Source organism: Cricetulus griseus, chromosome 4 (assembly GCF_003668045.3).
Source record: "Cricetulus griseus strain 17A/GY chromosome 4, alternate assembly CriGri-PICRH-1.0, whole genome shotgun sequence".
NCBI classification, from domain to species: domain Eukaryota; kingdom Metazoa; phylum Chordata; class Mammalia; order Rodentia; family Cricetidae; genus Cricetulus; species Cricetulus griseus.
The window spans coordinates 97815279-97838408 of NC_048597.1; the positions used below are offsets into that span (position 1 = coordinate 97815279).

Genomic DNA, 23130 nt, shown 5'->3' on the forward strand with positions numbered 1-23130 from the left:
CACCTGGCACTGGCACCCCACCTGCCTTGCCTGAGTCTTCCATGGACTGGGAACACATGTCCTGGGGTTCCTGATACATTGGAACATACCGGAAGTCTAGGTGTACTTGGCTTGTGTTCATTTCTGGGCCCATTCAAGCCACTTTGTAGTCCTCATTCCATCCAGCCATGGCACTAGCTTAGGGGCCCAGTGTGTCCCTGCTTCTGTGGTTTGCATCAAAGAGGGGAAGACCATAGGAAAGCAACTCCTAAAATACTCAGTGCCTAAAGGTACAGAAAAAGAAAAATGTGAAGTCACCTGGACCCAGCAGGACACCGGGGAAGTTTCCCAGAGCAAGAAACATTAATCTATGCTTGGAATCAAGCATAGATTTAAAGGTGAGGGTGCAGGAAAGAGGATTTTGGGGAGACAGACCTACCAATAATCAGATTTTGTGCATGGTCCTAGCGGGTTCTTGGCCTAGAGCATCCCCAACGTAAGGAGGATGCACCCACCCATTTGCCTATCAGAGCTGATGCATGCTGAGCAGAGGCCATTTGCTCTCTATAGGTTTGACTGGTTTAAGGACCTGGGGCTCAAATGGTATGGCCTCCCTGCTGTGTCCAACATGCTGCTGGAGATTGGGGGCCTGGAGTTCAGCGCCTGTCCCTTCAGCGGCTGGTACATGGGCACAGAGATCGGTGTCCGTGACTACTGTGACAACTCTCGATACAACATCCTGGAGGTGAGGTCCCTTGATGCAGGAACAATGGACACTGCTCAGCAGCTTTGGGGCTGGGAGATTGGACAGGGGTGGGTAGAACTGCGATCCTGATAAATGTTCTAGAAATGCCAGAAGCACCTATGTCATTCCTAGCCATGGTTGAAGTAGCAAATAGCACAGCCACCACCACCACAGTGAACACTGAGTGAGCACCTTGCACACACAGTCCTTCCTTGTCACACCTTTAGAGGGTTCCCCGGACCCTATGAATATCTGCAGATGGGAAGGGAGATGACTCAGTTGGTGACATGCTTCCCACCTGAAGCATGAGAACCTGAGTTTAATTCCCAGAACTCACATTTTAAAATCCAGGCTTGGTCACGAGACCAGGGGAGTGGAGACAGGTGGGTCTCTGGAACTCTCCGGCCAGATAGCCTAGAATACTTGGTAAGTTTCAGGCCACTGTCAGAGAAAGCCTGCCTTGGAAGACAAGATAGGTGGCCCCTGAAGAACAACACTGGTACCTGAGTGATCTCTGGCCTCTACATGAACATATATGCACCCACATACATGTATGCACATGTATACACCCCTACGTATACAGACATGCACACACACACACACACACACACACACACACACACACACACACACTCACACACACTTCACATGCTTAAGCCCCATACATAAAAGGCTATGGTATTTGCACTGAGCCTTCTGTATATTTGAACCTTCTGCAGCTGACATATGATTCTAGATGCAGGATAGGTACTGTATAAATGGCTGTCACTGTACAGCTCAAGGAATGGAGACAGTTGAAATGGTTTCACATGCTTTGTACAGACCTAGTTCTTTTGGACATTTTGGTCCAGGGTGGTCTGACCATGCAGTTGAGCAGTGCTTGATCTAGAGGGCCAGTTGATGAAGTCATGCAGGGTGTGTGTGTTCAGGGAGTACTGGGGCTCTTGGTTCATTAAGTTTGTTTGGTTTTGTTTTTCTGTTTGATTCTACCATACTGGGGGTTGAACTAAGGTCCTTGAGCATGCTAGGCAAGGTCTCTACCATTGAACTAGGGCCCCATTGTTATTTTGTTTATCAGCAAATGTCCTAACAACGATTTGCAACTGTTGACCTTGTTTCCAAAGAGGTTACAGAGAAACTGAGAAGCAAGGCTGGGCTTGGATCACATTCTATCAGTGAAACATTGAGATTAGAACTCAGAGTCAAGTACCAAGTTTATGATGTTAAATCCCACTTGCATCACCAGGCATGGTAGCCTATGCCTGTAATCCTGTACTCAGGAGGTAGAATCTAGAGGGTCAGGAGTTCAGGGCTGTCCTCTGCTACATGGCAAGTTCCAGGCCAGCCTGGGCTACATAAGACCCCGTTTCAAAAACATGAAGAACAAAGCAATATTCACTGGTGTCACTATGGAAAATAGTTGTCAGTGATCATTAGCCTGGCTGGGGGAGGGGCACCTAGAGTGTTTAGTGGTGTCAGGGCCCCAGTCCATGGTACTCTTATACCATTGCTCTGGGGTATGGCCTGGGTATCATCATTTTTAAAGCTCAGGAAAAGATTCCACTAGATGCACACTAGCATATACAAACCTCTGGCATGAAAGAAAAAAATTGCCCATTAGCCAGCATCCTAGTTGAAGCAATGTCTGCAAGTTTGGCTTTGGTTTTTCTTCAAGTCAAAAAGGGCATCTTTCAGCAAATTTTTATTCTTTTAACCAAAGTAATGCTGCACAATGCCCCAGCTGTGTGTATCCTCCCCTGCTTCAGAAATTCACCAGGGCCTTAGACGTGTTTATATAAGGCAGGAGCCATTCACTTTCTGCATAAGTGTCCCCGGTTCTGCTCCAAACTAAACCAAAAGTCTTTGCCTCGGACAGCGAATTAATGAATCTGCTCTCTGCTCTCCAAGTTACCTCATGGACTTAAATGAGAGGCCCTTCCACCCTGGTCCTTCAATTCCAGCTGCTGGATACAATGTCAGCCAGGGCTGAGGAGCAATTTACCCAAATTGAGGGATGGTGGCATCTGAGGGTAGTAATGAGACCAGGGCTCCCACCAGCAACTAGCCTTGACAAAGGGAGGGAAAGGCATGACTTTAATTAAGGAATCTGCCTCGGGCCTCTGCCACTGTGACTGGGGTGTTCACTTGTGTTCACTTCTGGTTTGTCAAATACTAATGCCAGGACCTATTTCTTTCAAGTTATTTTGCCAGAGTGTCATTGGCTTAGAAAGCAGCTAGCTCCAGGGTCTCTGGGTCTCAATCATTAACACAGACTCCTCCATTGATTGGCACATGAGTTTGGCGGCTAAAGGGACAGCCATCTCTCTTTAGTTACCACCTGAGTTGTCAATAGCAAATCTTTGGAACCTGTGAGTGAGTCAGGCAGACCATGAATGGGTTAACTGGTTGATAATTAAGACCTCCACTCACAACACAGCTGTCTTTGAAATCCAGTGTTAGCCAGCCTGTGAGTCTATGTTTTCTTCACCCTTCCAGGAAGTGGCCAAGAAGATGGACTTGGACATGAGGAAGACATCCTCCCTGTGGAAGGACCAGGCACTGGTGGAGATCAACATTGCCGTTCTGTACAGCTTCCAGGTACCCTAGGGCTCAGCGCCAAGCTCAAGCCTCAAAGGAGAGAGGGGAAAAAAGAACTTTCTAGAGACTCTAAACAGAGGGTCAAGGGTTCTACCAACAAGACCCACCTTTGGGAGCTGGAAACATGGCTCAGACCACATTGTAAAGGGCTGGCCTCACAAGCATTGGATCCTAAAGCCGACCCCCAGAACCCATGTAGAGAGCCAGATGGAGGAGATGAACATCCATAATCCCAGCGATGCTAAGACAGGAAACAGAGACAGATGAATCCTTGGCTCCTCACTGGCCATCCAGCTTAGCCCAGCTTGGTGAAGTCCCAGGCCAAGGAGAGACACTGTCTCAAGCAGACATGTGAAGAATGACACCGAAGCTCCCCTCTGACCTCCACACACACATACACCTTCCTACACACTTAAATTCATACACACCAAAAAAAAATCACCTTCAGGGGGCTCCCATCAGTCAATGTGACCTACTTCCTTCCCATGCCTTCCTGTCTTGTGGACCTGGGCAGGGTAGACATTTGCTACGGAGAAGTGGGAGGGAACCCTGGACTTATCCTCATGATTCTGCAGTTTGATGGCGGTGTCTCCGTGCATTGTCATCTCTTAGAGACTCAGACGTTCACATCACAGGGATGACACCCAGCCCCACTCTCAGCCACATGGCACCCTGTCCCCGACAAGGGGTTAGTTATAGTAAGATGATGGGAAGTATACCATCCAGAATGTGCTGCATTTGAGCCCAAGGTGGGCGTTGTTGGTTCTTCCAATTGGACAGACACTAACTGGGATCTCATCGGCCACTTTCTGGACTTGAGGTCAGCCCTGTCGTGGAAGTGACAGTGGCCTCAGGATGAGTAGACAGAAGACAAGCACATTCATTCAGACCTTGGGTGGACATGAGTAGCTCAGACACCTCACAGAACGTCATGGTGTGGAAATCTGTGGGGATGGCAGGGCAAAAGGCCACCTCAGGGAGAATTAAGGAGCTGTGTAAATGACAAGAACTCAGGCCCTGGTGGGAACACTCAGGACACAGGAGACATGGGAGTCAGGGCAGTGTTTCTTAAACAACATGTGAATCCGTGCCCACCAGCCCCAGCCTGTGCCAGACACTGGTCTGCCCAGCTCCATGCTGGCTTACTCCTTTGATCTCTAATCAGCTCAAACTCACCCCTTAAAACTATGCTGAGAGGATTTTATTTCACCGGGATGAATAGTTACAGAAGATAAGTAAAACATGAGACAAGTAAGCAGACACAAGAAAAACAAAGATCTGAGAGTCCAGCTCCTGCCTGAGGCTCCACCCCCCACCCCTGGCTAAAGAAAGGTGGGAGGGAAAATGAACAGGATTGACAAGGAGGGACTTGGGGGCACACTAGCACCAAGAAGAACCTTTGTCCTGTACAATTAGACTTAAAGGACTAAGACTCGTCCCAAGGCTGCCCTTTGGCAGACTCCATAGGAAGGTACCCCAATACCTGACTCCTTGTCCTCTCTCCTCCTGCAGAGTGACAAGGTGACCATCGTTGATCACCACTCTGCCACTGAGTCCTTCATCAAACACATGGAAAATGAATACCGCTGCAGAGGGGGCTGCCCCGCCGACTGGGTGTGGATTGTGCCCCCCATGTCGGGCAGTATCACCCCTGTCTTCCACCAGGAGATGCTCAACTATCGACTCACCCCATCCTTTGAATACCAGGTCCTGCCCCATACTGCCCTGGGCTCCCCTCTACAATGAGACCCACCCTGCCCTGGGCCAAGCTTTCCCAACCCCTAGGGCCCATCTCTATCAGGATCAGTGTTGTAGACACACATGTACCCATCAGCCTGAGAGACTTAACGGAGACAGGAAATGAATATCCAGGAAGAGGGTGTGCATATCCAGGAAGAGTTTGAGTTGGAAAGGGGGTAGGGGAGGGGGCGAGACACACCTAGAATTTCAGCACTCAGGAGGCTGAAGCAGAAGGAGGACAAGTTTGCAGCCAGCCTGGGCTTCAAAGGGTCTGAAGGGACCTGGGCTGAGTACAGAGGGCTGGTGGGACAATGCAAGGAGGCTACATCCATCACCTTGTACAGATCCTTGGATGAATTCCTCCTACCTTGTGGGGCTGAGGGCTGGGCAGCCCTACCTGCCTTGGCCATCTCCAGGTGGGACTGAGTTTCCTCAGAGCTGTGACTGGTCTCATTGCTTCTCTTCCCAGCCTGACCCATGGAACACCCATGTGTGGAAGGGCACTAATGGGACCCCCACAAAGCGGCGAGCGATTGGCTTCAAGAAATTGGCAGAGTGAGTGCCCCACAATGGAGGATGGAAGGGTTTGTACACAGGCTGGAAGTGCCTGGAGCTAGGCAGGGGTTGTACCCTGTGCCAGCACGGTGGTGGGTACTTCCATCCCACCACACCACCATCACATACACACACATTCCCTCCCTCTCTCTCTCTCTCTCTCTCTCTCTCTCTCTCTCTCTCTCTCTCTGTAGCAGGTATAGGTGAGGCAGGCTGAGCTACATAACAAGACCCTACATAACAATAATAATAATTATTATTATTACCATCAATTATTATAATAATCATGTTTAACTGAGCCAAAAGGAAGACCAGGAGGCTATGAAGCAAGTGCACTAAAGAATCACCTTCAACCCAGGGTCCAGCTGGCATATATGGCACACCACTGAGATGACCTAATGGAGCCAACCACTGTCTGTCCCAAGAAGGAAAACCCCATTGATTCCCTCAAGAGGAGCCTCTGTTTGCAGAAGACACTGACACAAGCCTAGCTTATGTTGGTCCCCAGGGTTCTAGAACTCTCATATGTGGCCTCTAGGTGTGCAGCAGGTACCATTTATACTAGGAGCCCCAGAGGCAAGACTCCCACTGTTCACCTTGCAGCACCGGGTCCCATGAACTTGGACCTGGTGGGTATTCCCAATCTCTCTCCCTCCACCCCTGCTTCACTCCCTTCTGTCTTCTCTGCCTCCCGCCCCAACCTCCAGCCAGTAAGGGCTCACCAGCAGCCTCCTCCAAAGCACCCCAAACGGTCTCAGGAGAGCCTTTGTCTACTGCTTCATTCTGCAGGATCCAGGAGAGAAAGGCAGCCGGAAGAAACACTGTTATTAAGTTCAGGGTGGAGACCCTGTGCGTTAATGATACATGTTCTCCGTGCTCCCAGCCTTCCCAGGGAGACTTCAGGGACCTTCTATTCCTCTCCCTCCTCCCCCTGAGCTCAAAGCCTTCCCGCAGCGTGGGTGGTTTCCCTAATTCTATAAAATGATGAACTTCCTGCCAATAAGCCTCAGGTGGGAGAGATCTAGGAATTTGTCTTCTAGGAGATTCCCAGTAAGAACAGAGAGGGAAGTTTCAGGTTTGGCAGGGTGCAGCCAGGACTGTGGTGGGCAGCCACTCCTTTTTCCCCTTCCTCTCCCCCTGTGCTTGCCCCTCCCCAGCCAGTACACCCCTAGCTTAAAGTTCTCCAACTTGATGTCAATCTCTCCCAGCTTAGGCACAGCATCTTTACAAACTCCTAGGATCTACATGATGGAAGGAGAGGACTTGGTAGGCTGATCTTTGACCTCCATGCCTAGGCTGAGGCAGAAGCACGTGACTACCGGTGCACACACACTAAATAAATAAATGAGATGAATGCTTTTCTCAAAATCTCTAAAGCCCCTCTAATTCAGGGCCAGGGGATTATTGGTGACAAGGTTCTCTGGGACTAGAAACCATCATCCGACAACAGTCGTGTCGCCAACCTTGGACCTCAAAACTTGTTGCTCTGGGGAAATAATGTACAAGTCAATATGGTCTCTGAGCTTAGGAGTGCTGTGTGTCTCTAGGGTTTCCCTAAGTCTCATCCTAGCATCTTGTGTCCCCTCACTGTTCCCCATTTTTCTCTCCACCTGCTCCCTCACAGAGCTGTCAAGTTCTCAGCCAAGCTGATGGGGCAGGCCATGGCCAAGAGGGTCAAAGCAACCATTCTCTATGCCACGGAGACAGGCAAATCTCAAGCCTATGCCAAGACCCTGTGTGAGATCTTCAAGCATGCCTTTGATGCCAAGGTGAGCAATGACTTGTATAAGCTCCCTGGACCTTCCTGGCAAATAATGCACATATTTGCATACATACCAGACACAGCTATGTCTCCAAGAGTCCAGTCCACAGGAAACCCCCATCTCTAGAGCAAAATGTTTGATTGATGAGAGCCCATCCTTCTAGGGCTCAGTGTGAGAAACCTCAATAGCTACAGCTCCATGGATATATCAGGACTTTTCAGAGCTTTTAATCTTTGAACACGCATTAGAAATTTGCAAAGTTAGCCGGGCGTTGGTGGCACGAGCCTTTAATCCCAGCACTTGGGAGGCAGAGACAGGGGGATCTCTGTGAGTTCGAGGCCAGCCTGGTCTACAGAGCTAGTTCCAGGACAGACTCCAAAACAATACAGAGAAACCCTGTCTTGAGAAACCAAAAAAAAAAAAATTGCAAAGTTAATACCTATATGTATTTCCTAAACATATCTGACCCATGGTTCTAGTGGAGCATCTGGGGAGGCTAGGGCTCCTTACAAAGTACTCTGAGAAATGTGCAATAATGCTAAGATGCTGGTGATAGTCTCTCCCTATGGTGAGCACCTCAGCCTCAAGTGGCTTGGGCCCTTTGGGGCACTGGAGGCAGGATTAGAGAGAAGACTGAGGAAAACTGGTTAGGTGGCACCAGATCATGCCCAGCCTAACTGGTCAGGACTCCAAGATCATGAAATATCTGAGGACATGGGGTTGGGCGCATGGCTCAGCCCCTAGAGCACTTGTTATCCAAGCATGACTATTGGAGTTTGGACGCCCAGCACCAAATGCCAGGTGTGTGGTGCCCTACCTATAGCCCTAGCACATGGGAGGTGAGACGGGGGATTCTTCCCTCAGAGCAAGCTGACTGGCTAGACTAGACAAATCAGTGGTCTCTGGGCTCAACTGAGAGACCCTGACTCAAAATGAAGTGGAGGAAGATGCCCAATGTCAACCTCTGACCTTCACATGCACACACATACACACACGCATGCAAGCAAAGAAGAAAAAGTTCATGGGGTCTTCATAAAGATTCACTCTCTTAAATTCCTTCATTGCACTAAGGCCCAGGTTTCCATTGTCCTTCAGGACCCAGTGGCCATAGCAAGATTCCATGCCAGCAAATGTCATTAGTGCTATCCACATGGGCCCACTGAATACTAACCATCCAGAACACTGGGCCACGGGCCAGGGGGCACTCAGAATGGCTCACCTTCTTGCTCCTTGTATCCTCTGTCCCATCACTTTTTTTGTCTCTCCCAGTCACCACTCACCTCTTCTTCCCTCTCCCATGTCCCTGCCCACCTAGGCAATGTCCATGGAGGAGTACGACATTGTACACCTGGAGCACGAAGCCCTGGTCTTGGTGGTCACCAGCACCTTTGGCAATGGAGACCCCCCTGAGAATGGAGAGGTGAGAGAGAATGCCCCTGCCCCTAGCATGGGGCCCCAGCTCCCATAGGAAACAGCCACAGCTGGGACCCTCGCCCACAGCTGCCGCTCAGAAGTAAACCCTCCCTCCCCAGGCCCAAAGCCAAGACTTTGATTCAATACAATTTGAGCAAATGGGACAATATCAAGTTTTGTCTATTGGTGTCCCTTGGCTAAACAGTCCCTGCAATGAGTTGTGGGTTTAAGGTACTCCAGTTCCAAGCTTGGGGCAGTACTTTCATACAAGACCACAAGTCAGTTGTAGGATGGGGTGGAGAGTTCACACCTGTGCTTGCACACTGGGGTGGAGAGTTCACACCTGTGCCTTAAATGACCGCTCCCCCCCACACACACACACATTGAACCTGCAGCTAGCACATTGCTGCCCACCTCAACCCCTGGCTATCCCTGACACCTACCCATCAGACTTCAGGCTCCTCTTTTACCAGCTAAGGCCCCAGTCCCTGTGCCCACCCACTAATATGTTCTTCATTTGTTTTGTTTTGACTTCTAGAAATTTGGCTGTGCTTTGATGGAAATGAGGCACCCGAACTCTGTGCAGGAGGAAAGGAAGTAAGTGAATGTCCCCTCCGGTGTCACATGCTGCTGTTGGGAACCACTGAACAATATGTCTTGATACCTAGGGTTCATGTGAGGTTATAGTTGACAGCCTATGGAGACAGATTTCAGTTAGTGGTCTGGGCTTCACTGTGGCTGATGTTTTGGTCTCTGAATCAACACCCCTGTCCTCTGTGCCTCCAATTTTGCTATCAAGCAGGTATTATAATATCTACCTTAACTTGCTGATTGGTGAGAACTAAATTAAAAAAAAAAGATGGGAGAGTCTCAGGAAAGATTATGTGCCCTGTGCAAACCTCGGTTCTTATTGTCACTCACAATAAGAACCTTTGGAACTCACACTGGAAGTCAGTGGGAGCCACTTCCTCCTTAGAACTTTCCGTCCGAGGCTCATAGTGGTTGTGTAGCTAATGTCAAGGTCAAGTTCAAAGGGTAAATAAGATATAAGGCAGATGCCTGTGATTTCAAGCAGTTACATCTCACATTGGGGCTCGGTTCTAAAGGCATTTTACAGGCAAGATGGCTTAGTGGGGTGGGGGTTGCCTGCCACCAACCTTGATAACTAAGTTAGATCCTCAGGACCCAGTTGGTGGAAAGATAAAATTGACTCCCCCTCAATGCATTTTACAAGGTGGAAACATCTGTGCTCCAAACCATCTTTGGAAATCTCCAGAACCTTCTCTTCTATGAGGTGCTGAACACGTGCACACTGAACCCCCCCACAGGGAGACTAATAAAGGTTTGCCTCCAAAGAGCAGACCCAGTCACTGAAGAATGTGTGTGAGCCGGGTGCACACCTTTGATCCCAGCACTTGGGAGGCAGAGGCAGGTGGATCTCTGTGAGTTTGAGGCCAGTCTGGTCTACAGAGTGAGTTCTGGGACAGCCAGGGCTACACAGAGAAACCCTGTCTCAAAAGAAAACAAATAAACAGGAAAGAGTGTGAGTGAGTGTGTGTGTGTGTGTGTGTGTGTGTGTGTGTGTGTGATGCCCAACTGGCTGGACTTTAGAAACATACAGAGACAGTCTCTGTGGATCTTCCTCCTGAGAACACAGGACCAAAGCCAGGTTCTGGGTCCCCAGGGAACAGAACCATGAGCATCTTCTGGTCAGCACTTGCTCCCCACCAGCTCCAGCATCTTGGCCCTCAACCTCCCCATCCCTCTCCTTTCCATCCACAGCAGCTCCCCTCTCCCCACCCCTTCCGGGAGAGATAGGGCACCATCCATTCTCCCCTCTAGGTACCCGGAACCCTTGCGTTTCTTTCCCCGTAAAGGGCCTTCCCTATCCCATGCTGACTCTGAAGCTCACGGTCTGGTTGCTGTCCGTGACAGCCAGCACAGGTAGAGAGCATCTGTGTGTGCATATGTGTGCTGGCGTGTGTGCATGTGTGTGTGCATGTGTGTGTGCTTGTGTGTGCATGCATGGCATGCATTAGATGATGCATGCCCAGTGTTGGAACATTTGAGTCTCAGAGAGACCTGAATTCTCACCCAGGCCTTGCCACTAACTCTAGACCTTAAGCACATTTCTTGACCTCTGTGGGCCTTAGTCCTTCTCATTAACCGAATGTGGAGAAACCTCTGTCCTGCCAGTCTCTAGGGGCTGTGGCTGAGGGTAGAAGGAATTATCAGCAACAGGGAAAGCAATGGCAGAAACCTCCAGCCTCATACAGTACACGTGCTGATATTTTTACCCCACAACCATCCATCGTGCCTCCCCCGCTAACGACACAGCCACCCCCCTGGTATGCTGCATGACGGATTTGGAGAAGTGACTCAATGTGAGCCTATTTTGGGGGCAGAAAATACACATCCGTGTATTTAGAACCTTGTTAGAACAAAAACTTTGAAAAGCATCCAGCCTAGACATGCTCTGCCAGAATGTGCATGTTCTTTTTTTGTTTCTCTCTCTCTCTCTCTCTCTCTCTCTCTCTCTCTCTCTCTCTCTCTCTCTCTCTCTCTCCTTTTGCATTCTAATGTGTTTATTGGGATTCTGTCTTGTACAGAATAGATAGATAGTTTAGGGGATTTGGCAAGGGTTGTTTGTGTTGAGTATTGGGAATTTTATTTGGTTTGTGTTTTTTAAGATTTCTTTTATTTTAAATTATGTTAAATTATGTGAATGTGTGCAGTACCCATAGAAGCCAGAAGGGGGAGGCACATCCCTTGGGGCTGGTGTTACAGATGGTTATAAGCCTCCAGGTAGGTGCAAGGAATTGAATTCTGATCCTCTGGCAGAGCAGTAACTGCCAGCCCTTGCTTTTGTTTTGTCTAAAAGCAAAGGTCGTGATGGAAACTGATTTTGCTTTCAGTTTCAGGTTCCTGAGCCTCTTGTGCTGAGGCCTGGGCCTTGAACTTCCTCCCTGGTTGTGAAAACTCTGGGGAGGTGCTGGGCCTGTGTGAAGTGATTGTCTCACAACTGTGAGAACCTGAGCTCCATCCTCAGAACACACATTTTAAAAAGTCATGGACCACGCATGGTGTGACCGGGTGTGGTGGTACATGCCTTTAACCCAGTACAGAGACAGAGGATGCCTGTGGGTTCAAAGCCAGCCATGGCTTCATACTGAGCCGCTGTCTCTAGAAATGCAAAGTGGGAAGAGAGGAAAAAAGAGAAAGAGAAAGGGACAAGCCAGGAGGGTGGGTACAGTAATCCCTGTACAGGGACAGCCAGGTTCTGGAGACCCTGGCTAGCTAGCATAACCTATTTGGTATGTTCTAGGCCAATGAGAGATTCTGTCTCAAAACACAAGGTAGACAACCTGAGGAAGACTCCCAAAGACCTCTGGTCTCCACACACAAGTACACATACACCCCCACACATGTGCACAACACACTTACATGCATGTACAAGTGTACCCACATGGATAGATAGATAGATAGATAGATAGATAGATAGATAGATAGATAGATAGATGATAGATAGATAGATAGATAGATAGATAGATAGATAGATAGATAGATCCACATGCCCTCACCACACACAGTGTCCATGCACACCTCAGATCAGTGCCAAAAACTGTTTCTACCTTTACTGGAAATGTGTCTCATGACCCTAAAATGTCTAAGAATGTCACTCCACAGCAGGAGAGTGTTGTCAAGGATAGGCCAGCCTTGTGGGACTTTCTATAATGATGTCATCTGTCTATGCTGGCTGTAAAGCAGCCACCAGCAACATATGGCCACTGAGCACCTGGAACAAAAAATGACTTTTAGTGCAGGCAAGGAACTGATGTTTTAAATTTTTCCTGCAAGTACACATTGTAGATTAAGATGTTTCCCCATACATCCCTAATCCCCTTCCTTACCCGTCCCATGTCCCCTACACAGCTGCACTTTTACTTTCATGCCATTTACACATATATGATGTTATTTATTGCTGTAAAATTTAGGAACTACAAATGAGAAAAAATGTGGGACATTTTTCTGGGATTGGCTTACATACCCATCACCCTGTCCCATTTTCCAAAAATGATGTGACTTCCTTCTTCTTCTTCTTCTTCTTCTTCTTCTTCTTCTTCTTCTTCTTCTTCTTCTTCTTCTTCTTCTTCTTCTCCCCCTCCTCCTCCTCCACCTCCTCCTCCTCCTCCTCCTCCTTTTTTGTTTATTTTTTTGAAGTTTTGCTTTGTTTTGTTTTTTGAGACAGGATTTCTCTGTGTAACAGCTCTAGCTGTCCTGGAACTCACTCGGTAGACCAGACTGGTCTTGAACTCACAGAGATCCACCTGCCTGTCTCCCAAATGCTGGTATTAAAGACATGCACCACCACACCCAGATGACTTCATTCTTTATGGCTGAAAAGTCTCCTCTGGGTACCCACTATGTGCATCCCACATTTAACCAAGTCCTCTCTTCTTGGACATCTGGTTTTCAATTGTAGTTTATTATACTTAACTTTGGGTTTATATGGCTGCAGGGAGCAAATGACTACCATCTCAGAGAACACCATTCCATTTGCAGGCAATGAGGTATGGGGACAGAAATGTTGGCTCTCAGGCCCCACCCCATCCCTACTGAGCCAGAGCACCCTCACTTTAACAGAATTACCCCTTATTCTTCATGCTACAACTTGAGAGGCCAGGAGGCCTGGTCGCACAGTCACGGTGTCCCTCCATCCCCCTCTCTGTACTGATGAGACCATATGAACTCTGTGGGTCTCAATCTTCCCAATTTAAACAAGAGCTGGCTACATTTAAGTTTGAGAGGTCGGCTGTCATTGTGGTGATTGTGGGTTAGTCGATGCATTCTCCAAGAGCGCAGAGGAGTGGTATATTTTGTCTCAATACCAGAGAGATGGTTCTAGAACCAGGAACAATAAGTCAAAGATCCAGAGTGGGAACTAGCCTCAGGAGGGGGCTCCAAGGCAGAAGTCACAGTCCCTTGTTTGTTTGTTACAGGAGCTACAAGGTCCGATTCAACAGTGTCTCCTCCTATTCTGACTCCCGGAAGTCATCAGGTGATGGACCCGACCTCAGGGACAACTTTGAGAGTACTGGACCCCTGGCCAATGTGAGGTGAGTGTGGGTTCAGGGGACTGAGGGTAACAAGGACTCTTAGACAGCAGGGTTCAGCTGCAAAGTGGCTCTTCATTCAGGAGGAGAATTCTCACCCAGTGTTCCTTCATTCCTCTGGGGCCCCTCCCTCTCTAACTCACACTCCCTGGTCTCCCATGTGTGGGGACATCTATATCTAACAAGTTCTGACATCTCTTTCTCTAACCCCGCCATGCCCCGCCCCAGATCCCATCACCAAGGTCTCTCCACCATCTGTGCCCTACCAGTCTCTGGATGCCACTGTCTGAGCCACTTTTCCAAGGAGGCAAATGTTACATAGCCCAAACATCTCTGGAGACACCCTGCCACAATGACCCAAGTGGGTGCCAACCCTAGGTGCTATAGTCCCAGCCCTTGAGAAGCTGAGGCAAAGGGAAGGCAAGTTCAAGGCTAGCCTATGCTATGTTAGCAGACTTGGTCTCAAATGAAATAAAAATAACCTGGGGATGTTTTCGATCCAGAAGTGTGATAGCCCAACCTGAAGATTCTGTAGTTGGTCTAGAATTGGGCCTGCTGCTGCCTCTTTTTTTTTTTTTTTTTTTTTTTTTTTTGTTCTAAGCATGGCCAGTGGCCTCTACGGCGGGATCAGATTTGAAAACTGCTCCCAAAACCCACATTTTCCTAAAGCAGAGTCATATTCCAGGAGACAATTTGGGGTGAAGGTGGCACAAACACAAGCATTTGAGGATTCAATGTGTATTCAGTTTAATAAGTACTTGCAAAGAAAAAACAGAGATGTCAAGCACTATGAAAAAAAAAACCACATTTCAGTGGAAGGATGGCTTTAATCCCAAGAGCTCTTAAGGCCTTTCTTCCTCTTGGTCTCTAATAGTGATTACTGTCCTCAAGAGAAAGTTCCAGTGGTTTCTGAGGAAGGTGAGTGGGGAAGGCAATGAGCGGGAAACATTGGTTGTTGGATCCACGCTCCTGTGTTAGCTACATCGCCGACAGAAAAGAATCTCTGTGGAGATGCTTCTGCTTGCCACAAACCAATTTGTCTTAAGGAGGATGGCCATGAGAATTCTAGTGTGGTGGCCATCGGGGATCTGGACTAGCAAAGCCACAAGAAGGACTTTTGAACATATCACATGTTGGCATAGAGGTGCTGAAAGCTTGGAGTTCAGCAAGGGGTGAGTTCCACCTGGCTTCTCTCAGTGGCTTGTTAGTGACTACCTTCTTTCTGGAGAGGAGAGATGGAGGAGGAGGAGAAGAAATTGACTTTATAATGATCTTACTAACCTTGATCACTCCCTTAAAGCTCCTATTTCAATATACAATCCCATAGGGGTTCGGGACTCAAGCACATGAATTTCCAGGTCATACTAATCGGTCCATGGTACCAGATACCCCACCTCCCACACCCTACAGTCCCCATAATAGACCTTCTGTTTTCTCCTGGACAGGTTCTCGGTATTTGGCCTGGGCTCTCGGGCATACCCCCACTTCTGCGCCTTTGGACACGCAGTGGACACCCTCCTGGAGGAGCTGGGTGGGGAGAGGATTCTGAAGATGAGGGAGGGGGATGAGCTCTGCGGGCAGGAAGAGGCTTTCAGGACCTGGGCCAAGAAGGTCTTCAAGGTAGGAGACCTGCTATACCCAGACAGCTCCAAGCTGTCCCCATGGGGAGTGTGGCTCAATGGTAGGATAGCCCAGTGGTACTGCGCTTGCCTAGCATGCAGGAGGCACAGGGTTCTAACCCTAGTATGGGAAAGGAAAGGAGGTGGGGGTAGAAACATAAAGAGAGAAAAGGAAGGAGGGAGGGAGGGAGGGAGGGAGGGAGGGAGGGAGGGAGGGAGGGAGGGAGGGAGGAAGAGAGGGAAGAGAAGAAATGTTAGGAAGGTGAAAGGGAAGAAAAGATGAGAAGAGAGAGAAGGATAGGCAAGGGAGGGCCTTCCCACAATGTACACAGCCAGGATACAGCTCCGGTGAATTTGAGCAACCTTAACACACACATATTCCACTCAGAGTCCTTGGGGCACTGAATACCGGCCCTGTGGCTCTTATTCTCTCTGTCCACTGCCCTGGAATCGGTCCTTATCATCAATCAGAGGGAAGGGTCCTGGGCAGCTTCTGTCATTGCACTTGTGCAGAAGGCAAAAGGGGAAATTGAGGCCCAAGGCCCTATGAGTTACTAAAGGGTGCTGTGTCTAGAAGCCTATTCCTGGATTTCCACCCAGACACTGAGAGCTGAGATGACTCGAGTTCATTCATATCCGAGATAACTGTGTTTCCTCATCTCATCAGCCAACCCTGACTGAGCATCTCAGAGTCCAGGCCCCTGAGAAGCCTCTAAACTGTGGTTCCCAATCTTCCTAATGCTGTGACCCTTTATTACAGTTCCTTGTGTTGTGATGACCCCCAACAACCATAAAATTATGTTCGTTGCTACTTCTTAACTGTAATTTTGCTCCAAAGTTACAGAGAAACCCTGTCTGGGGGGGGGGGGACTGTTGCTCTAAACCCTGTAGCTGTCAGCATCCTGGTCTCCCATCACACGCCCAGCTTGAGCAGTCATCTCTGTGTCTACAGACATTCCTTCTTGTTCATCTGATATGAATGAAATCTAATACCAGATGACCATTTGTGACTGGCTTCCTTCCCTTATTATAAAATTTTTAAGGTTTGTCTATGTTGTAGCATGTGTCAGTACTGTATCCCTTCTTGTGACCAAATAATATTCCACAGTATGATATTTTGCTTTTCTAGTTTTCTGTTGATGAGCATGTCAACTGTTTTAAAATAAGCACACAGCCAGATAATAATAAAACCCATGTTTGAAAACTTTAAATTTCACTGAAAAGATAATTGTAGGGTTGTTGATGCCTCAGTCCCAGTTATTTGGGAGACTGAGGAGGGGCATCACTTGAACCCAAATGTTCAAGACCTACCTGGACCTGTCTCAGAAAAAAGTTTACTAATCATCCTGAGCAGTGATCTTAAGATCATTAATGTTTGCTGATAAAGGAGCTTTGACCGAAAAGAAAACAAATAAGAAAAAAATGTGTATCCAGACAGCTTGTGCTGGCTTTGTATAATTGTTTTAAATCTTTTGAAGAAGATGAAAGAAAATTATATGGTATTTACTTTCATTTTAATGTTAATCCTCTGGGCATGTGGGATTTAGTAATAAATGTCATCATAGATGTGTCTTCAGTAGAGGTGAGGACCTCAAGTCATTGCTCAAAATAGTGGGGAATGGTTGGTACATGATGGATGGGTGGGGGTAAATGGATGGGTATGAAAGAGGGGAGTAGGCAAATGAAATATTAGGTGGAGATGGACAGATAGATGGGTGAGTAGAAAGGTTGATGGGTGGGTGGGTCAGTGGATGATGGATGGATAGATGGATGGATGCATGGATGGTTGGATGCATGGATGGATGGATGGATGGATATATGGATGGATGGATGGGTAGTTGGATGATGATAGATGGATGGATAAATGGATGCATGGGTGGAAGGATGGGTGGATGGATGGATGGATGGTTGGATGATGAAGGATGGATGGTTAGTTGAATTGACAGAAGAAAGTGTTAATAAGGTAGATGGCCAGACAGCTAGGTAGATGAAGGGTGGGTAGATCAATGTATGAGTTGTGTGTTGTGAGTGCGTTGGTGGGTAGAAGGTGGAAGGAAAAAGCAGATATATGGACTAATGGTGGAAAGAGGGAGGGAGGTAAAGGGGGAGAGAGGAGAAAAAGCGAGAGATGGAGAGAGACATCCATGCCATGCCTTGAAGCTCGTGGGGAGGAGCCATCTAGGATAACTGAGGTCACCAATAACTCTCTGTGGGCCACAGGCAGCCTGTGATGTGTTCTGTGTGGGGGATGATGTCAACATTGAGAAGGCAAACAATTCCCTCATCAGCAATGACCGCAGCTGGAAAAGGAACAAGTTCCGTCTCACCTACGTGGCCGAAGCTCCAGAACTGACACAAGGTACCTGACACTGCCCTCCTAGGAGGCCTTTGTAGGAATGTTGGGCTGGTGTGTGGGAATGGTGGCTTTATGACTCCGGTCCCCCTTCCAGAGAAGCCCTTGCACACACATAGGTCACACTGCTGTCCCCACATTCAGGGGACTGTACAATTGGGTCTCTCACAGCCTGCCCTACAAACCATCCCCATCTCCAACTGCCATTCCATCCACCTTGGCATTTGGTTCAGTGTCTGCAACCACCTCACCCAGCCCCACCTCTGCCTGCCCCCGCCCTCATCCTTTCCACTCCAGAGGAAGAGCTGGAAAGGAGTCTGGGGAGATGGCTCCCTTGGTAAAGTACAGGGTTTACAGATACCAAGACCTGAGTTTGATTGCCTAGAACCCATGAAAGAGCCAGGAATGGTGATGCATGCTTGCAGTCCCAGCACTGGAGAAGAGGAACCCTGAGAACATTGGGGATTATTAGCCAGCCAGCATAGCCTAACTGGTCAGATTCAGGCCAGTGAGAGACCCTATCTCAAAGGATAAGTTTGTACATTACCTAAACAATGACAACTTGGGTTGTCCTCTGGCCTACACACACACACACACACACACACACACACACACACACACACACACACACACAAACACAAACACACACACACTATTATACACATACATATCTGCACATACACATACTCAAAGCTGGTGAAGCTTTGTGAACCATTGTTTAAGCCCCTCTCATTGTGACTATTATTCCTCTCCTCACAGGTCTTTCCAATGTCCACAAAAAACGAGTCTCAGCCGCCCGATTCCTTAGCCGCCAAAACCTGCAGAGTCCTAAATCCAGGTAGGAATACCCAGATTTGCTCAGCAGCAATCCCCTCCGCTCCCAGCTGCCACCCCTAGTCAGGAGGAAAGCTCAGATTCCAGAGACTGCTAAAAGCCTCTAGAGTCCTAGGACTTCTGCCTTCATGTCCCCATGTCCCCAACTAGAGACAGGGACAAAGGAGAAGTGTCGATCATACCGACATTGAGAAAGAAATGGGCTTCAGGGTGACCTTAGCTGGAAGTCTCCTTGTGAAATAGCTGAGTGTTCTGTGGAGGCAGCATCTCCATTGGAAAGTACTTAATCCAAGTATTTTACTGTAAGCAATTTGTCTCTAGAAAAGTGTTTCTCAACCTATGGGTCTTGATCCCTTTGGGGATCAAATGACCTTTCCACAGGGGTCACCTAAGACCATTGGAAAACACAGATATTTACATTATAGTTCATAACAATAGCATAATTAAAATTTTGGAGTAACAATGAAAATGATTTTATATTTGGGGGTTACTGCAACATGAGGAATTATATTTAAGGGTCACAGCATTAGGAAGGGTGAACCACTGCTCCAAAGAGCTGCAAACATAGCTACCTGCACTATGGAGTGACGACAGGCGCACCCCAAAACAACTTACTCTTTGATCTGAAACACTAACTGTATTTTCTGCAGAGGGTGACTGTGCCACCGCATGCCTAGGGAGATCAGAGGACAACCTTTGGGTGTCCATCCTTACCTTCTGCCTCATTTTAGACAGGGATTCTTCCCTGCAGCATAAGCTAGATCTGGCCCATGGAGCTTCTTTGGGTCCTCTTGTCCTTTCCTATGGGTTCTGGGCTCTTCAGACACGTGTGCTCTCATTTGTTTTGTTGTTGTTGTTCGTGTGTGTGGGGGGGGGGGTGGGTGGGTGGCGCGCGCGCGCTTGTCAAAGCCAGGAAAGTGTCAGATCCCCTCAAACTGGAGTTACAGGTAATTGTAAGCACCATGTGGATTCTGGGAACTAAACCTGGGTCCTCTGCAGTGGCTGCCAGTGCTCTTAATCACTGTGTCATCTCCCCAGCCCTGTGCACCCAGCCTTTTATGTGGGCTGTAGAGATCTGAGCTCAGGTCATTAGGCTTGTGCCATAAATTCTTTCACACAATGGGCTATCTCCCCAGCCCTAGAAATTATCTTACTACCTAACATAGCCAAATAACTTACCATCTACTGTAGCCAAACACCTTGCTATCTGATATAGAGTGCTTTTGTCTTAGCACTTGGGGCGGGGCAGGGAGGGTTGCAGTTGTGGCTTTTGTTTTATGCAATACTGGGGCTTGAACCTGGGACCTTGAACACTCTAGGCAAGTGCTGGACCACTGGACTACATTTTAATTCTTAGCACTTGACTTAAGACACAGTTAGGCTCTTCAGCGACACCCAAAACAAATTCATTTCTTCCTAATAAGAGACTCACATGGCCAAGGACACTGACCCATGTCCTTTGGGTCCCTTTGCCTCTGAGCTGTTCTAAGACCTGGCTTCCTGAGCTTTAGGCTTTAATCACAGGGCACTTACCCCTCCACTGTAAATATCTCTCCCAGATTCCTGCCCCAGCAGCAGAAGTCACATGATCACCAAGAACAACTATGTTGGGTCAGTTACTGCCATCACCAGCCTGAACAGGATATACTATTACCTATCCTGTAACACTGTCCTCATAGCCATCCCACTCAGCCATTAAGTCTGTGTCCTCACTGAACCCAGGTATCTTTTTGTTTTCTTTCAAAATGATCACACCTGGACTGGCTACCCCTCTGCATCTATAATAATGGTTTAAGTCTTTGCACTAATCCCTCTTGGGATTTTTTTCTCTTTTCAGTTACAACTCAGGTATGTCTTTTCAATTCTTTATTCTTTGCAGCCCTAGGCACTGACCCCAGCTCTCCCACACACAAACTGAGGCCTTGGAAAATTCACAGGGTATGGAATCAAAAGCTGGAGAGATGACTCAGTGATTAAAAGCACTGGCTACTCTTACAGAAGACCCTGGTTCAGTTCCCAGCACTCACATGGTTGCTCATAACCATCTGTAACTCAAGTTCCCTGGGTATGTGGCTCCCTCTTCTGGTCGCCATGGGTAGCAGTGAATATATATACATTCAAAACATTCACAGACAAAATAAAAATAAATGCTTTTCTTGAAAAGTCACTTAGATGCCACCAGGACCTTTCTCTTTCACTTCGGCATGCAAATCTGGCAGCAAGCTTGCTCATTTGTGTCTAATACATTCTGTCTTCCATGTGCCGAGCAGAGCTCTCTGGATGTTTGTCTCTCACTCATACCAGCCCAGGAAATAAAGACCATAATTGCTCACATGTTAGATATAAGAAGTGACCACGAGAAAATGCACGTGTCTTTTTCAAGGTCACACTGACCTGGTTATCTGGCCGTCACACCAAATGACTCCACAGATGGTCTCCATCTCACTTGCCAGGCTGCTGTGACCACTAAAAATGGTCCTCCTGAAGCGGCTGGCACAGTGCAGGATCCATTCACAGTCCTTGTTCCTCCCAGCTTCCTCGTGTTACCTGCTTAGTTAGTACGCATGCTTCCTATGTGCCCTTCCAAGCCTTTGATTAAAGAGGTCAACAGGACAGAGCCCAAGCTTCTTGAACTCTCTCTCTCTCTCCCAAATATTCTCAGACAGTAATTGAATATATTAGGCACTTAATATCGTTGAACAATTAGTTAAATGCAGCATTAGGTCCATAGGGACATCTGGTGGAGAGGGGCTGTGTGTTAAAAGACCTATCAGGTAGAAAGTCACGACTGATACGGTGTTAACAATAGAGGTTCTCAGTAAACCAAGGAGCCATGCTCTTTGGAAAGCCCATGAAAAGCCAGTGTGTGCCGAGTCTTCCCTAGAGCATGGTCTGTAGGCAGCAAGGAAAAACAGGCAAATGGCCCTGGAATCGGTTCACATCCACCACCCAGAGGGACCTGACTCTGGCAGAGTTTCGAAGACAATTAACAAAGAAATCTGCCAAGCAAGGTTAGGAATTGGAATTGAATTAAAATAGTTGTGAACTAGCAAAGAAGACACCAAATTGTGCATAAGGAGTTTGGGGGCTGGAGCAATAGGCCAGTGTGGTTAAGAGAACTGAATGCTCTTCTAGAGGACCTGGGTTCAATGCCCAGCACACACATAGTGGCTCACAACAACCTATAATTCCAATTCCAGGGGATCTGATGCCCTCTTCTGGCCTCTGTGGGCCCAGACGAGCATGTGGTGCACAAATATGCATGCAGGCAAAACGCCCATACACATACACCTAGAATAGAATAAATATGTTTTTAAAAGACAATGCTTTGTAAAATTTAATTTTTAAAGTACTATTGAGTGGAAAAGCGTAACTTGCCCACTTCCCCAGGCCAAGGCCAAAGTGGGGACTCTCCGGCCTAGAAAACCACAAATAAGATACCACAAATCATTCCCACTAGCAAGCCTTAATTACAGGCACAGTGCCAAGGAGGAAGTTAGCAGCCTTCAGAGGGTGACCCATCCAGAGTTGACCCCCACTCAGCATCCAGCCTGGAAAGGAATTTTGTGCTGTAGGCACAGTAATTAGGAAAAGCAATGTGTAAGAGATTGTGTAATAGGGTGAGTGTGGGCAGGATGGAAACAGAAACTTCTAGAAGTCAAGGGGAGGAGAGAGAATGAAGGCCTGAGATTGATTGTTAAGGAGAGAGGACTTCAGAGAAGAAAAGGGAGAATATGCCCAGAAAAGGAAATGTGAACTTCTCGAGGGCACAGAGAGAATTTTCAATGGACAGGGATGGAAGATCCCAGTAGAGCAATCTTTGTGTCTATATGGGGTACACATTTGTGCATGTGTGTACATATGTATAGAGGCCCCGGGGTGACAGGGAGAATCCACCTTGGTCACCCTCAACCTTAGTTTTTGAGATAGGCTCTCACTGAACCTGGAGGTCACTGATTCAACTAGACTGCTGATCCGTGACCCCCAGGCACCCTCCTCTCCAGCTACAGGGTAACAGATGTACACCACCTCACCCAGTGTTTTACTTACGAGTGGGAATCTGAGTGCAGGCCCTCTGCTTGTGTGGCAAGTACACTTAACTACACAGCATTTCCTTAGCCAAGAACCTTGGTTTTGTTTGTTTGTTTGTTTGTTTTGGGTTTTGTTTTGTTTTTTGAGATAAGGCAGCCCAAGAAATCTTTTTAAAATGCTAATTGAAGCAGACACACTCTCTGCTTCACAGCCTACAGTGGTTCATACAGATCAAAGCAGACTCTCTGAAATCTTTGCCTGATAGGTCATGAAGAGGTCCCTGGGATCTGCCCATCACCTCTCTCAAACTCTGCAGTCATGGCCAGGCATGGTAACGCATATCTTTAATTTTAGCATTCAAGAGGCTGGGTCAAGGGGATTTCAA

General features: G+C 47.9%; 1 protein-coding gene across 1 annotated transcript in view; it reads left to right on the plus strand.

The window, feature by feature from the left end:
- Nucleotides 1–23130, plus strand: part of Nos1 (nitric oxide synthase 1) — a 79042-nt gene that overhangs the window by 36919 nt on the left and 18993 nt on the right. The window contains exons 9-20 of the mRNA XM_035444176.1: nt 550–724; nt 3221–3322; nt 4835–5029; nt 5532–5617; nt 7242–7386; nt 8696–8800; nt 9332–9390; nt 10636–10737; nt 13794–13910; nt 15353–15527; nt 17747–17885; nt 18639–18717. Coding sequence (XP_035300067.1) covers nt 550–724; nt 3221–3322; nt 4835–5029; nt 5532–5617; nt 7242–7386; nt 8696–8800; nt 9332–9390; nt 10636–10737; nt 13794–13910; nt 15353–15527; nt 17747–17885; nt 18639–18717 — 1479 coding nt within the window. The remainder of the gene's footprint in view (nt 1–549; nt 725–3220; nt 3323–4834; nt 5030–5531; nt 5618–7241; nt 7387–8695; nt 8801–9331; nt 9391–10635; nt 10738–13793; nt 13911–15352; nt 15528–17746; nt 17886–18638; nt 18718–23130) is intronic.